General features: G+C 50.4%; 5 protein-coding genes across 5 annotated transcripts; 3 read left to right on the forward strand and 2 right to left on the reverse strand.

Annotated features, from left to right (window-relative positions):
- The first annotated feature begins 223 nt into the window (after positions 1 to 223).
- On the forward strand, positions 224 to 1808 carry ASPVEDRAFT_39356 (uncharacterized protein). Its single transcript, XM_040811903.1, has 2 exons — positions 224 to 358; positions 422 to 1808. Exons 1-2 carry the CDS (start codon positions 351 to 353, stop codon positions 1470 to 1472), a joined length of 1059 nt encoding a protein of 352 aa, XP_040665734.1. The 5' UTR covers positions 224 to 350; the 3' UTR covers positions 1473 to 1808.
- On the reverse strand, positions 1496 to 3674 carry ASPVEDRAFT_39358 (protein arginine methyltransferase RmtB). Its single transcript, XM_040811904.1, has 4 exons — positions 3251 to 3674; positions 2714 to 3124; positions 2417 to 2654; positions 1496 to 2359 (listed from the first exon to the last, which is right to left on the reverse strand). The coding sequence occupies exons 1-4, from the start codon at positions 3483 to 3485 to the stop codon at positions 1609 to 1611; spliced, it is 1635 nt and encodes a 544-aa protein (XP_040665735.1). The 5' UTR covers positions 3486 to 3674; the 3' UTR covers positions 1496 to 1608.
- Positions 3675 to 3963: 289 nt separating this feature from the next.
- Positions 3964 to 5756, forward strand: ASPVEDRAFT_883938 (Mo25 family protein; the record flags this gene model as incomplete). Its single annotated transcript, XM_040818307.1, has 5 exons — positions 3964 to 4068; positions 4136 to 4196; positions 4266 to 4765; positions 4803 to 5075; positions 5143 to 5756. The coding sequence occupies 5 exons, from the start codon at positions 3964 to 3966 to the stop codon at positions 5380 to 5382; spliced, it is 1179 nt and encodes a 392-aa protein (XP_040665736.1). The 3' UTR covers positions 5383 to 5756.
- A 1066-nt stretch (positions 5757 to 6822) lies between these two features.
- ASPVEDRAFT_51259 (putative TBC domain protein) lies at positions 6823 to 9330 on the forward strand (the record flags this gene model as incomplete). The annotated part of the gene is made up of 2 exons (XM_040814442.1): positions 6823 to 8901; positions 8962 to 9330. The coding sequence occupies 2 exons, from the start codon at positions 6823 to 6825 to the stop codon at positions 9328 to 9330; spliced, it is 2448 nt and encodes an 815-aa protein (XP_040665737.1).
- Positions 9331 to 10687: 1357 nt separating this feature from the next.
- ASPVEDRAFT_537415 (uncharacterized protein) lies at positions 10688 to 12891 on the reverse strand. Its single transcript, XM_040814829.1, has 2 exons — positions 12767 to 12891; positions 10688 to 12449 (listed from the first exon to the last, which is right to left on the reverse strand). Exon 2 carries the CDS (start codon positions 12445 to 12447, stop codon positions 10855 to 10857), a length of 1593 nt encoding a protein of 530 aa, XP_040665738.1. The 5' UTR covers positions 12448 to 12449; positions 12767 to 12891; the 3' UTR covers positions 10688 to 10854.
- Positions 12892 to 13265: the final 374 nt, after the last annotated feature.

Here is a 13265-nt window from a genome sequence, read left to right on the forward strand (position 1 = left end):
TTACGATAAGCGTTATCGGTATAGCAGGAAAATTTGCGGCAATATTAGACTCGAGTATATATGTAGAGAGATACTTGAAGTCGACAGCAACGGACGTTGATGTCTGAAAGAAGCGCAACGTGGCGTTGACCTGAACCTCCGCAGGCAGCTCTGATGGGGCAAGTTGGGAGTCTGGAACCGCTGATGAGCCACCACGGGCGGAGTTCGTTTTGCCGACAGCCACCGACCAACCGGCGTCACCTAGGAATCCGGGATGCCTGCGAGTTGCGTTACTGCCCAGTGAGGATCACTATTTTCGACATTTTAACCACCGTGGGCCTCTGGCCGCTCTTCGCTGTCCGCAGTCTAAAATGCCTCTGTGAGTCCCTGCTCTGACGTGTTGCATCCTAAAAGAAGGATTCTCATACGTCATTCTCACTAGGCACCTCCTCGGGAAGAAGTCATGGAACGTCTACAATCCGGAAAATGTCGCGCGTGTCCAGCGGGATGAAGCGCAAGCCAAGGCGCACGAAGAAGAAGAGGAGCGCCGCATGCAAGAGGTCGATGCTGAACGAAGAATCCAGCTTCTCCGTGGCGAGCGACCACCTACGCCTCCTCCGCCGCAATCCTCCACGTCGCAACCAGAAAAGGAAGATCGCTCCAACTACACGGGAGGTCACAGAAAGCGGAGACGCTTGGCCGGAGAGAATGATACAGATCGAGATATTCGATTTGCTCGAGAAGACGCGGAGCTTGCGCTGGCGAAACGGGAGGAACTGGTACATTCTCGGAAAAGCAAAAACGACGCGCCGCTCTACGACGAGGATGGACACATCAACTTCTTCCAGAAAGATAGCTGTCGGAAACGAATTGAGAAGAACGCAGAGGCTGAAAAAGAGGCGGCCGACAAGCAGCGAAGTTACGAAGACCAGTATACAATGCGGTTCTCCAATGCGGCGGGATTCCGTCAAAGTATTGGCAAGAACCCTTGGTATTCGGCTTCTCATAGTGCCGCTATAGCCCCCGAATCCATACCTAGCAAGGACGTTTGGGGGAATGAGGACCCCATGAGGAAGGAGAGAGAGAAAGCTAGGATGGACCTCAACGATCCACTAGCTGCGATGAAGAAAGGCGTTCGCCAGCTGAGGTCGGTTGAGGGGGAACGAAAGAAGTGGAATCAGGAAAGGAGCAAAGAACTTGATGCGTTGAAAGCGGCTGAGAGGACCCGATCGCGCCACCGTAGGAAACGGTCCCAGTCAGAAGATAGCCTAGGAAACTTTAAACTCGATGGCTCATCAGATAGAGACCACGAGTATAGGGGCCGGAATAACGAGCTGGCCGGCGATAAGCCTTCGCGCCATTCGCACAGGCGGCGTTCGCGCTCTACATCCCGCTCGCGTTCACATCGTCATCATAGCCGCCGACAACGGCACGATGACAGGCATTATAGTCGACAGAGTAAAGCAGAAGCTGGTTCGAGACATCGCAAATAACGAGATGCCCATCGGCAAGGGCGGGCCCGGCCGTATAGTGCAAATTTATGAGTTGAAGTATATTAGTATTAGTTGTTACACTGACAAGCGGTGTATCCACGAAACAAACACAAAACTTTTTATTCAAAAATGATCTCTATTGTAATGCCCATTCTTGAGAACCTTTCTCTCCAACTTGCGCATCGTAATCGATTGTGATATCAAGGGACCTGGAGTGGGCGTTCCTCTTCTGATATCTAACCGTTCCCTTTACCGTTTCGCCCTTCTTCAATGCAGTTGGCTTCTTTTTACCATGGTCGATGAGGCAAATGGTTTGCTGCCAGTGGGTCTCCTTGCCATCCGGTCCTGTGGTAAACGCCACGATACCCTTCTTTTGCAGATCGGATGGAATGGCGTTGGGTGGGAGCGTTGATTGCCTGGATGGCATGAAGAATATGTCAAACCAAATAGACCAGCCATCGAGGGAGTCAACATCTTGCTTCAAGGTCACCTCGAATTCTTTCAAAAATGATAGTTCCTCAACAGTGATGGTGTGCAGTGGCAAGGTGGCGAAGATTTCGGATTCCCCAGCCATAGAAGAGGATGGCACAAAGCGGACAAGTGCTTCATCGTAGATACCAGTGAGCATACTCTTCATATTGAAGCCATAGACATCGCGCCAAAATCCGATATGGGATGTGACCAAGTCTGGATCGGCTAACGGCGCAATGCGAAGCGTGGCATGCGAGGGGGCCATAAGTCCATCTGGTGCAAGGTAGCGGTCACGGGCGTATATAACCGAATCGAACATCGCTTCAAAGAGCAGACCGTAACCCATCCATTCAGAAATGATGATGTCCACCTGCTTGACAGGCAAAGTGACTTCCTCAATCTTGCCCCGAATACATCTGTAAAGCTAGAGTTAATCACGAGCCCAAATACCCGCCAGAATTCGGTATACATACGTTATAACATCGCCAAACCCGTTCTCATAGACAATTTCCTTCGCCCTATCGATGATATTCGAATTGTCAACGGATATCACCTTTCTGGCACCGGCTTTCGCGCAGAACATGGACAAGATTCCGGTCCCACAACCGACGTCCAGAACAACTTTATCCTTGAATATGTGCTTGTTGTCATAAACAAAGTCCCGATAGGAATCAGTACGAATCGTATCTTTAAGCATAGACTCGTGAATGCCTAGATTGCCGATTAGTGACTGAACTCTCTCCAACGTGAGAATAATCCAAGCATCATACCGTTATACGCATAAGAGGAGAAATAATCCGAATCAATTTCTTCCGCTTTGTTGGAAGCGCGACTAGCAGATTCGCCAGAAGTCGAAGGGAGTGTATCGTCCTCCTTGGTCAATTGATCATCCAACGATTTTTGGACCGCAAGTCTATACTCCGAGAATTGGATTTGAAGACGTTCTAGTTCCTCCTGGAGCTCGACTACCTGGCGTTCAGCCTGGGTGCCGCCAGGCTCTCCCGACTCCTCATCTTCAATATCGTCCAGACTGTATAAGAGTGCGTCGTCCTCCAAAACGGGTTTCAAGTACGCCTCGTCTTGGAATCTCTCCTTAGAAGACACATCGGGTGTCGTATTGCCATCTTTCACCGAAGATCGTACATAATTGACGAGCTTAATGGTATCCAGAAAATCCAAGTCTAATGGTCCGGAGAGAAATAAGTTAGCAAAGTTCCATTTCGGGATGCCATTCACGCGTAGGTCGGAAAGGTGCAGCAGCGAGATGTACAGTCCAATGCACAGAGTTCAATCGGTCGTCTACACACCAAGCTCCTTTTGTATCTTTCTTAAATCAAAGCCATTCTTGTCCTTGCTTTCCTTGAGCATTGACCGAACATCCGGGTAGACCTTGTCGGAGAAAAGGCCGATGACTGGCTGTGTCTCGTCATCGGGTTCGAGATCTTCCCAGCCCTCCTCATCAGTAGCATCCGAATCGTCGGACGTAACGGAATCGCGATCAACGTCCTTTAAGGGACGCTCTGAAGGAATTGGGGCAGACATGGCGATTACTGCGGGGTGAGAAGTAGACCAAAAACCAATAACGTCAAGGCGGCACTGGAAGCTCTGTATCCGGTACAAATCAGGCGGAGTCCTCTCTAGATGAGTCTATACCACTTCAAATGGCCCAGGGCTTCAAATTGACCGGCTCTGTCGACCTGCAGCGCCTAGGAAGAAAATTTACCAAAAATGGTTGCCCCGCCTCCGTTCAGTGGGATTGTTTGATTTGTTTACACTGCTGATAAGAAATCGCAGCCTCAGGCAAGCGGCTTCCCCGCCAACAATCATCACCGCTTCCCGAAGCAACAAAGCACCAACATACATCCCACCCCTCGAGTATATCTCCCTCGGAATTCACCCGTGATTGCTTGTTCTATATCTCAAATGCCGTACAATTTTCTACGCTTTTCCTCGCAAATCCTCTGAGGCAGTTTGACTCTTTTCCTCCCCTGAATTTTTGCCATTGATAAGATAAACAAGTATGGCTTTCTTCTTTAACCGCGGCCGATCCCGCCAACCATCCGATGTTGTGAGATCAATTAAAGATTCGTTGGCAAGACTTCGTGAGCCATCGGCAGCTCCCAAGGTTAGTCCAATGTCTCGAACTTATTGCGAACGATTGGAAACTTATTCACCTCCCAACCCATCGTTAGGTTGAAGATGAGTTGGCCAAACAGCTTTCTCAGATGAAGTTGATGGTGCAGGGGACTCAGGGTTCGTACATTTTTTTTGGGAACTCAAGTACGACATGCAAGACTGTCATACTAATTGGGTGTGCGACAGAAATTGAAGTCTCAACCGATCAGGTCCACGCTCTGGTCCAGGCTATGTTACAAGAAGACCTACTTTACGAACTCGCGCTCGCTCTTCACAGCCTCCCATTCGAAGCGAGGAAAGATACTCAAACGATATTCTCACACATACTTCGCTTCAAACCCCCTCAAGCCAATTCACCGGACCCGCCCGTTATCTCATATATCGTACACAATCGACCCGAAATTATTATCGAGTTATGCAGGGGCTATGAGCACAGCCAAAGCGCTATGCCCTGTGGCACTATTTTGAGAGAGGCCCTCAAGTTCGACGTGATCGCTGCGATCATTCTTTATGACCAGTCCAAGGAAGGAGAGCCGGCCATTAGACTGACCGAGGTCCAGCCCAACGTTCCTCAACGCGGAACTGGTGTTTTTTGGAGATTCTTCCATTGGATTGATCGAGGCAGCTTTGAGCTAAGTGCAGATGCCTTCACGACTTTCAGGGCACGTATACCAAAGAGTTATTCCGTGAAGATAGTCAGTCCTAACTTCAGTTTGCCTCTAGGAACTCTTGACGCGCCATAAATCCCTTGTGACCGGGTACCTGGCGACGAACTTTGATTACTTTTTCGCGCAATTCAACTCTTCCCTCGTACAGTCTGACTCATATGTCACCAAACGACAAAGTATCAAGCTGCTGGGTGAGATCTTACTAGACCGCGCCAACTACAGTGTGATGATGCGATATGTCGAAAGCGGAGAGAACCTTAAACTCTGCATGAAGCTCCTGCGCGATGACCGTAAGATGGTTCAATATGAGGGATTTCACGTTTTTAAGGTATGCAAAGGATCCTGCGACTGTGACCATGGAGTCATGCGGTCGTGCTGACGAGGAATGTGGCTAGGTATTTGTTGCGAATCCGGACAAATCAGTGGCAGTGCAACGGATTCTCATCAACAATCGAGATCGGTTGTTAAAATTCCTGCCGAAATTCCTGGAAGACCGGACAGATGATGACCAGTTCACCGATGAGAAGAGCTTCCTAGTTCGACAGATCGAACTTTTGCCCAAGGAGCCCATTGAACCATCACGTTCTGGGCGTGAGCCATCTCGCTCAACTGCCAACACCGCGACTGTAGCCTGAAAATGAGAGTCTGTTAACGGTTTGGCTGCGGTGCATGCCAGTCCGTCATTGTTGCCTCTTGGCCCTCATTACTACTCCCCTCACTATTATTCACCCCGCCCATCAACTTTTCCATCCTGAGTTTGAACATGCCAGGGAAACGTCGGGGCACCGGATGTACTACACTATGCGTATGGGGTTGCATTTATTGCCAGCTGGTATCTGGCGTTTTGGAGTTACTTTTTTGGGGACTTGGGACGGGATACGTGCGCGGTTCATTGCCAGGAGCGCTGCTAGGGTCGCAACAAAGCGCAAAATAACAGGGAAGAAGAGCGATGATGGAAGGGAAATTTAGAAAGTCCTTACATCGAAAAATCAGATTAAGTAAACCCTGGAGTGTACAGGTATCCCGATCGGATGAATCTCTTGGTTCGAGTCAAGGAGGGTAAACAGTTAGTATATAGCGGGCTCCTTTTGTTTCAGATGCACACGACGCAGGGACCGATAGATCGGTAAAAACAGTGCCACTATTGACAACCAGCGGCGCATGACTGAATATTTTGACGTCAAATCCATTTTCTCTGCGTGACAATCCAAACAATTGCTTTGTTAGGCACGCCCTCCAGCCCATGGAATCGGCCAGCCAGGTGGGTTCCAGTTTCATCATGGCAGCGAACACCGAGGAACAGATCAGATGGCACCCCAGGCTCTGAATTTCGCTGCATTTTCTCCCACTTGTTTCTCCAAGAATGAGACCGTGAATTGCTGGTGCGCCGAGACAAGCAAGCGGGCCCGGCCTGTTGAGAACTTAAGGCTGGCCTTAGTCTGTATATGAATCCCCCCAAGTGGATCGATTCGTAACCCCCTTCGCGATCCCTTCTTCTGGTTCCAACACTCGAATTCCCACTCCCTTCGCTCTCTTCCGTCGCTTTCGTTCTTGTCTCTCCTTAATCCACGCAGTCACCGTCCTTTCGGTCTGCTACTTTTCTCCAATCGCTACCTGCCCGTTTAGAACGTTGAAGCTTGTCCGCCTGCCAAGTGGCAGTGAAGCCGCCGCGGTCCAACAACTGGCAGCCTCGATCCTTTCAAGCTCCCAAGTCTCCCCCCGTTCTTGGGCATCGCACCCCTGGGGACGGTCATGTTCAACTGCCTAGTGGATACTATCTTACAGGTGTCTTTCGCTTTTACCCCTTGGGCGTCGTACTATATATCTTAGGTGCGATTAATTGGCGCGACGTTCGTGCGACGATTCGACACTTTGTCCTCCAAAAATTATCCCCCGCCTCTCTCCCTTCGATCCCATCCGCAGAAACGAACCGGAAGAAATAATTACGAGTTTAAAAGGCCGTTAGTTAGGAGTTCCCGGTGAAAGCACACTGCGCATTGAAGCCACAAAGAGCTCTAGCTGCAAGTCATGCTAGGATAATGGAAGACACGCGAGCCCCCTCAGCGCCCGTCGAAATGTCGGAACGTCCCTCTACTTCGGGAGGAACAGCCACCCCAGACCCTCCAGCAACTCAACTCGCCTCGCTCCCACCTCCAGTCGATCCTTCACTATGCTCCGAACGAAAGTCCATTGCGACAACCACCTCGTCCAGCGGGCCCGATCAATCAGCGCCTGAAACCCCGACGCACCAAGAGATAAAGCCAGACCCGGGACTTGCGCCTCCGCCATTTTTTGGGAAACCCAAGGAAATGACATCTCCCCAAGAAACCGAACCTTCGACCGCCAGCTTGCGCTCTTTGCGCAGCATTCCCAGCATTGTCATCAACGAACCCAAAGCTCGGCCTAGTTCTCGCCCTGGCTCAAGACCCGGTTCGCGACCTGGTTCACGATGGTCGGAACGGAAATGGCCTACCTTGAGAGGCAAGAGGTCAGGGGAATTTAGTAGGGAAGAATCCCCGCCACCTGTACCACGGATAGAACCCCAATTTAGCGGCATCGCCCTAGACATCCCAACCGGGGAGCTAGACGGACTTGGTGCGCAAACCATGAGGTTTTCTAAGCGTGGAAGCCTCATCCAGGAGGGAGAAAGACAACAGCTGGAACGCAATCTCAGGGAGCAAGAAACGGGAACCGAAGCAAAAGGGGACCCTCAGGGGCCGAACACCAGTCAGAGGCCGAGCACTTCGCAGGATCAGAGTACTCCACAGGTTCAAAACGGCTCCGCCGCGGAGAATACTGTAACACCCCGTAGCCGTCCACGACCGGCGTCGTTGCTTCGCGTCAGACGCAGCAGTATTCCCAGCAGAGCTATCTCTGCGGATGAGGATATGCTATCTCGAAGAGTCAGGTTGATGTATGCGAAAGGAGACGAGAATGTGTCAGATTCGGAGGTCGCGAGATCGCTTGCCATGGAGAACGGTACTCTTTGGGAGGAACCAACTCCTACACATACAGAAACCTTCGAAAGCAGTGCCTCTGAAGCCGACACGAAACCCGCTGAAACATCCCCCGCCCGGGACGATCCATCAGCAGCCCCCAAACGGGAAGCTAATGAGTTAGCAGGGGGTATTGAATACTGGCAGAATATCAAAGCCGGAGATGTCGATAGGTATGGGTTCATTCGCGCATCAAACACCAACGATGGCGCCGCCGAATTCAGCCCTATTCAGCGAGTTTCTACTAGTCTGTTGCTGGCCTCAGAAACGCCCAGACGAAAGCGCTCTATCCGACCACCCTCTGCGTTAGCAAGCAACCGCTCATTTACAGGCCGATCTCCTTCACGACAGAACTCCGAAACATCCATCCGTCCAACTTCGTCGCAAAGCATGTATAGATCACCCCTGCGCCGGTCAACCTCGCGATTCCGTCAAGCAACAAATCACCTACCCCACAACCGCAATCGCCGCTTCAAAGACGAAGCTGGAGATATGCTCACACTCCCCGCGGAATCTGCAACTTTTGACGACAGATTGGATAGTGCTGTTGCGCGTGCGGCAAGGAAAAAGGAGTGGGAACGGGAGGACAAGTGGACGAAGATGGCCAAGCCAACACGAAAGGGTAAGGATGGAGGCGGAATGACCTTCGACTTCGACACCAAAAGCTCAAAGCTGGTCGAGCGAACATGGAAGGGGATACCTGACCGGTGGCGTTCCTCAGCGTGGTACTCGTTCTTAGAAACGAGTGCCAAGAAACACAGCGATAGCCCTACGGAAGAGGCCCTCATTGAGATTTACCAAGAATATCAGGAGATGTCATCTCCTGACGACGTGCAAATCGATATTGATGTGCCGAGGACGATCTCTAGCCATATCATGTTCCGGCGACGGTATCGCGGTGGTCAACGCCTACTTTTCCGCGTCTTGCATGCGATGTCCCTCTATTTTCCGGATACGGGGTACGTCCAGGGTATGGCGGCACTGGCGGCTACATTTCTTGCTTACTATGATGAAGAGCATACATTTGTCATGCTTGTTCGACTGTGGCAATTGCGGGGACTGGAAAAACTCTACCGCTCAGGGTTTGCGGGACTCATGGAGGCTCTAGGGGACTTTGAACGAGAGTGGTTGGAGGGAGGAGAAGTTGCCTCGAAACTGGTATGTTGGCCACTTTTTTTATGCCGACGCACACGCCCTGTACTGACCGCTGTGCAACAGACCGAAGTCGGCATTCCACCTACAGCATACGGCACTCGTTGGTATCTTACTTTATTCAATTACTCCATCCCATTTCCGGCACAACTTCGAGTGTGGGATGTCTTTATGCTCCTTGGTGATGCTGATCACCCACCGTCGAGCGCAAACAATGGCGACAAAACGGAGGACATCGGCTTCGGCAAGAGTTTAGATGTCCTCCATGCCACATCGGCCGCTCTCATTGACGGCATGCGAGAGATCATACTCGAGTCCGATTTCGAGAATTCGATGAAAGTTTTAACTAGCTGGATTCCAATCAAAGACGTCGAACTGTTCATGCGTGTCGCTAAGGCTGAGTGGAAAGTCCACCGCCGAAAAAAGTCCGGTTAGATACGCGCCAATATCCTCTACTGTACGGTCGTGATGGTCACTTATATCCTTTTATTACTGCAGTGATTTCGACACTGCACTCAATCATAATATCCCCCTTTCATACCTCAAAGAGCTAGATCACTCTTTGAGGTAGCTCACGAATGATTTCCGCCTGGATGATTTGCGATGACTGCACAAACATTGTTTTGCTATCACTATAATCACAATTTTTATTCTTACGGCTGATATTTTGGTTCTCTCCATACTCCTTTTATTTTCGTTAACGGCTTCAAACAACTGTCAACGCCACCAGTCGCCAAGGGGGGAGACCTGTTACTTTTGCAGTTGAAGATTTCTGGGAAAGAAATAAATTGTTGCTGCATACCTTCGTGTTTCCTGTTGCTCAGAAACATTCTGCGATGGAAGAAGCGGTATAACCCAATTCCTGACGTCTTGCATGCAGCAGCACCCACAATCATCCCCGGCGCATACCTCCATTTTTCTGTCATCAGGCTGTACTACATTATACCCTCACTTCATTATAATATTTCTATACCCCTTCACACTCTCACTAATACACCTCCTTATTTCCTTCACTTCACAACTGTATACGATACGACCCAAGAGCTTTCTTATATATCAACTTATCAACCTAATTTTCATCCAGACAGTCCAGTGTAATCGTGATCCAGTCCTAAATCTGATACCCCCTTCCTTTCTCTTTTGTGACCCTTTTGTCCCATTTGATACAGTTGTTACTACTCCTACTGTCAGTACTTTGTACCCGCTTTCCTTCGCCCTTTTCTTTTCCTGTTTTCGGAGTGTTAAATAGGACAAGCCTTATGTTCTACATACTACTACTACCTAATTCAATCACCGTTACTATTGCCATATCAGTATATAAATTTGCTCCCTAAGTTTGAGCCCCGTGGTACGGATGCTCTTCTCGAACTTCTAATAATTGGAAGATCGTGCCTTCCTTGGTTAGCACAACACTACGGCCCCCTGAGGAAGGAGCAACTGACGGTTTTATTACTATTTGGGAAGGAGGGTCCCTGGGTTGGCTGTACCTACCATACCAGTTAGATTTACATAGCTCCTGCCTTTTACGTCCGCTTTGAGAACTCCCATTTGTGTGTGTGTGTGTGTGTGTGTGTGTGTGTAGCCCAGCTGTTCATTACTTAGACCCCACAAATGAGCCAAGTCCATCGGTATCTAGTTCCAGGTCCTGCACTCCAGAGTGTTTTTTACAAGCCCTAGCATGCCAGCTACCAGGGGGTCTCCATCAGAAGACTAATAAGGTGGCTATGTACAAAGCTGTATGCCAATCGGAAATAGCAAAAAATAAACACCTTGCGACGTGCGAAATTTCCTCCAATATTCCTTCATATACATATTTATGTATATGTATATGGCCTCTGTAAGCCGATCCCCGTTATCTCCGAGGTCATAGATGAGGGACAGCTCTAGGGAGATGTGGGAGTGTGCATATATATATCTATCGGATAAAGACAAAACCATCAACAGCAGCGTGGATTAGATTTACTCTCCACTGGTTTCGCGGAGCAGAGTAGGTGGTCCTGGTGCTTTTGGCACCGGGGAATGTTGAGTGTTACCCTCGATGGAGGAGCCACGGAGCCCAGTCTCCGCGGTAGAGGTATTCGGACCATGGAGCGCTCGCGAAAAGTTCTTGTCAGAGTCAGCTATTGGTGAAGAATCCTCGCTGTGTTTCTGGTCCGCTGAATCGTGGCCCGTCGAAGTATGCCTGGGAACAACTGTGGAAATCTGAGATGGGCTCAGCCCCCCGGTATGCTCCGCTTTAATATCTTCTAAATGATGACCTGAATGAGTGACTGTTGTAGCACTTAGTTGACGGTGGTGGGCAAATGATCTTCTTTGCTGTCCATCATTTCGAGGAGATCCCGGTCGTGATGTTTGGAAAAAGCCGGGGAGGGACTCTGATGGACGAGAAGACGGAGCTGGAGGGGGCTGATGAGAGCCGGGGGCTTTTCTTTTTCGCCCTGGAGAAGCATGATGTTCTGAACGACGAGAGTTATTGGGCTGTGTTGGTAGTTCCTGGTGGGGTTTCCCAGGTGTTACGCCGGATTGTGGCTGAGCTGGAGGAACCCAATGGTGGAAGTAAAGAGATGGAGGAGACCGACGTGACTGAGAATTAGGTCTCCGTTGGACCTGGGAAACTGGCACAGACGAGCCAGGGGCATATTGTACGTTGCCCAAATTTATCTGGCCCGGCTGGGGCTGCGCCCCACTGCCGTAGTTAATCCATGGGCTTGTCCCTCCGCGAGAATCCAGAGGTCCTGTAGGTAAAGAGCGCGCTCCAGGCGCTTGAGGGGTAGGAGGGGCACTCGTATTATGTGATGCATTCTGAGATAAAAGAATATTGGGAGGAGGAGGAGGAGGAGCTACTGCATGCTGAACTGATGACTGAGGAGCATAGGAACTGGAGAGGGAACCGGAGCGCGAATCCCGGCGGGTATGCATAGACTGCCGCCGAGAGTGGGAATTGGAGTGAGAATGCGAATGCGAGTGCGAATGCGACGGAACTAGAGGAACAGGAGGGTTTGGCGCGCGGGCACCCGAGACCTGTGCCAGATATTGCTGGGCCAACTCTATGACAGGCTGAGGCAATTCATTCTGACAGATTCCGAAGAAGATAAGCGGAACTATATGAGGAGGGATCCCGCCGTTTAGGGAATCGCGAAGCATGCTCTGTTCAACCCTCCGCTGCTCCAGGCGCAAAGTCTCCTGCCGTGTCTTCTCCTCCTCTTGCTTCCTCCGGTCCTCTTCGGCTTTAGCTCGGAGCCAATGGTGCATAGCGTTATCAGAGCTCTGCCACTGCGAAGGAGGGGGTGGCAGTTGTTGGTTCGTCGTGCTGGGAGGCATGGTCGAGAAGCCGACATCTGGCGGAGGCAATGTTAAGGATGAAGGATGAGGCAAGCTGCTGTGAGAGGAGTCCATCGAGGAGTCCACTGGCCGTGATGGCGGTACGGATGTGGGATGCTCAGGTGTAGACGGTGAGGGAGAGCGTAGTGTGGGGATATATTGTCGGAATCGCGAATGGTCATAGGGTTGTTGGAACCCATTCTGGGAGGAAGGATTCAGGGTGAGCAGCATGTCTTTCAACGTCAGCGACGCAGGTTGACAGAGAGCAATGAGCTATTTTCATTGCAGCTGCATCTTGCGGGACCTGCATGCGATGATGGCGCAGGCAGAAGGCATTGGGTCAAGAAAGGTGCAATTGGAAAGCTAGCTCATGATGGGGAAAGATAGGAAGGAGGTGGAGGAGGGGAGAAGGAGAAGGAGAGACACAGCGGCAGTGGCAGTGGCAGTGAGAAAAAAAGTACTGCAATTCACGGTCTGAGTCGTAAACTGAGCAGTTCATCTCCCCAGATTGCCAGAACAGGAAAGCGCCCAAATGAGGAACCATGCTTACCATAGGAGGAAATGATCTTCAAACGTCTAGGCCAGATCGGGAAATAACAGGCGGTGCACGGCCTCAATGCCTGAGGCTGTGATGTTTCTGCCTGAAGTTAAGGGTGAGAGCCTGCAAGACTGCAGCCTGCAGGTGAGAAATGAAACGGCTTTGAAGCTTAAAACAAGAGCCCAGAAGCTCTCAGAGCGGAGCGAGGTAGAACGTAATAATTCTGGAACCGGCAGGTGAAGGCGCCATTGCGTGGGCGGGGGCTTATTGATGACGAGGAAGTAAACGAAACGTGTACCGCCAGCGAAATCTAGACTCCGAAAAAAGAAATAAATGATGGAAAAAACAAAAAAACTTCCGAAATGTGCCAGAACGGCCCGCTCCGATTATTATTTGACTGACAGTGTTAAGAGCCGGAAGTCCCAAATATCGGAGATTCAGATATAATAATATACACTGTCCAAGTATTTGCGATGCATGCCACATCACATGTTAATTTGATCTCCTGCCT

Source organism: Aspergillus versicolor (genome assembly GCF_001890125.1).
Source record: "Aspergillus versicolor CBS 583.65 unplaced genomic scaffold ASPVEscaffold_3, whole genome shotgun sequence".
Taxonomy (NCBI): Eukaryota; Fungi; Ascomycota; class Eurotiomycetes; order Eurotiales; family Aspergillaceae; genus Aspergillus; species Aspergillus versicolor.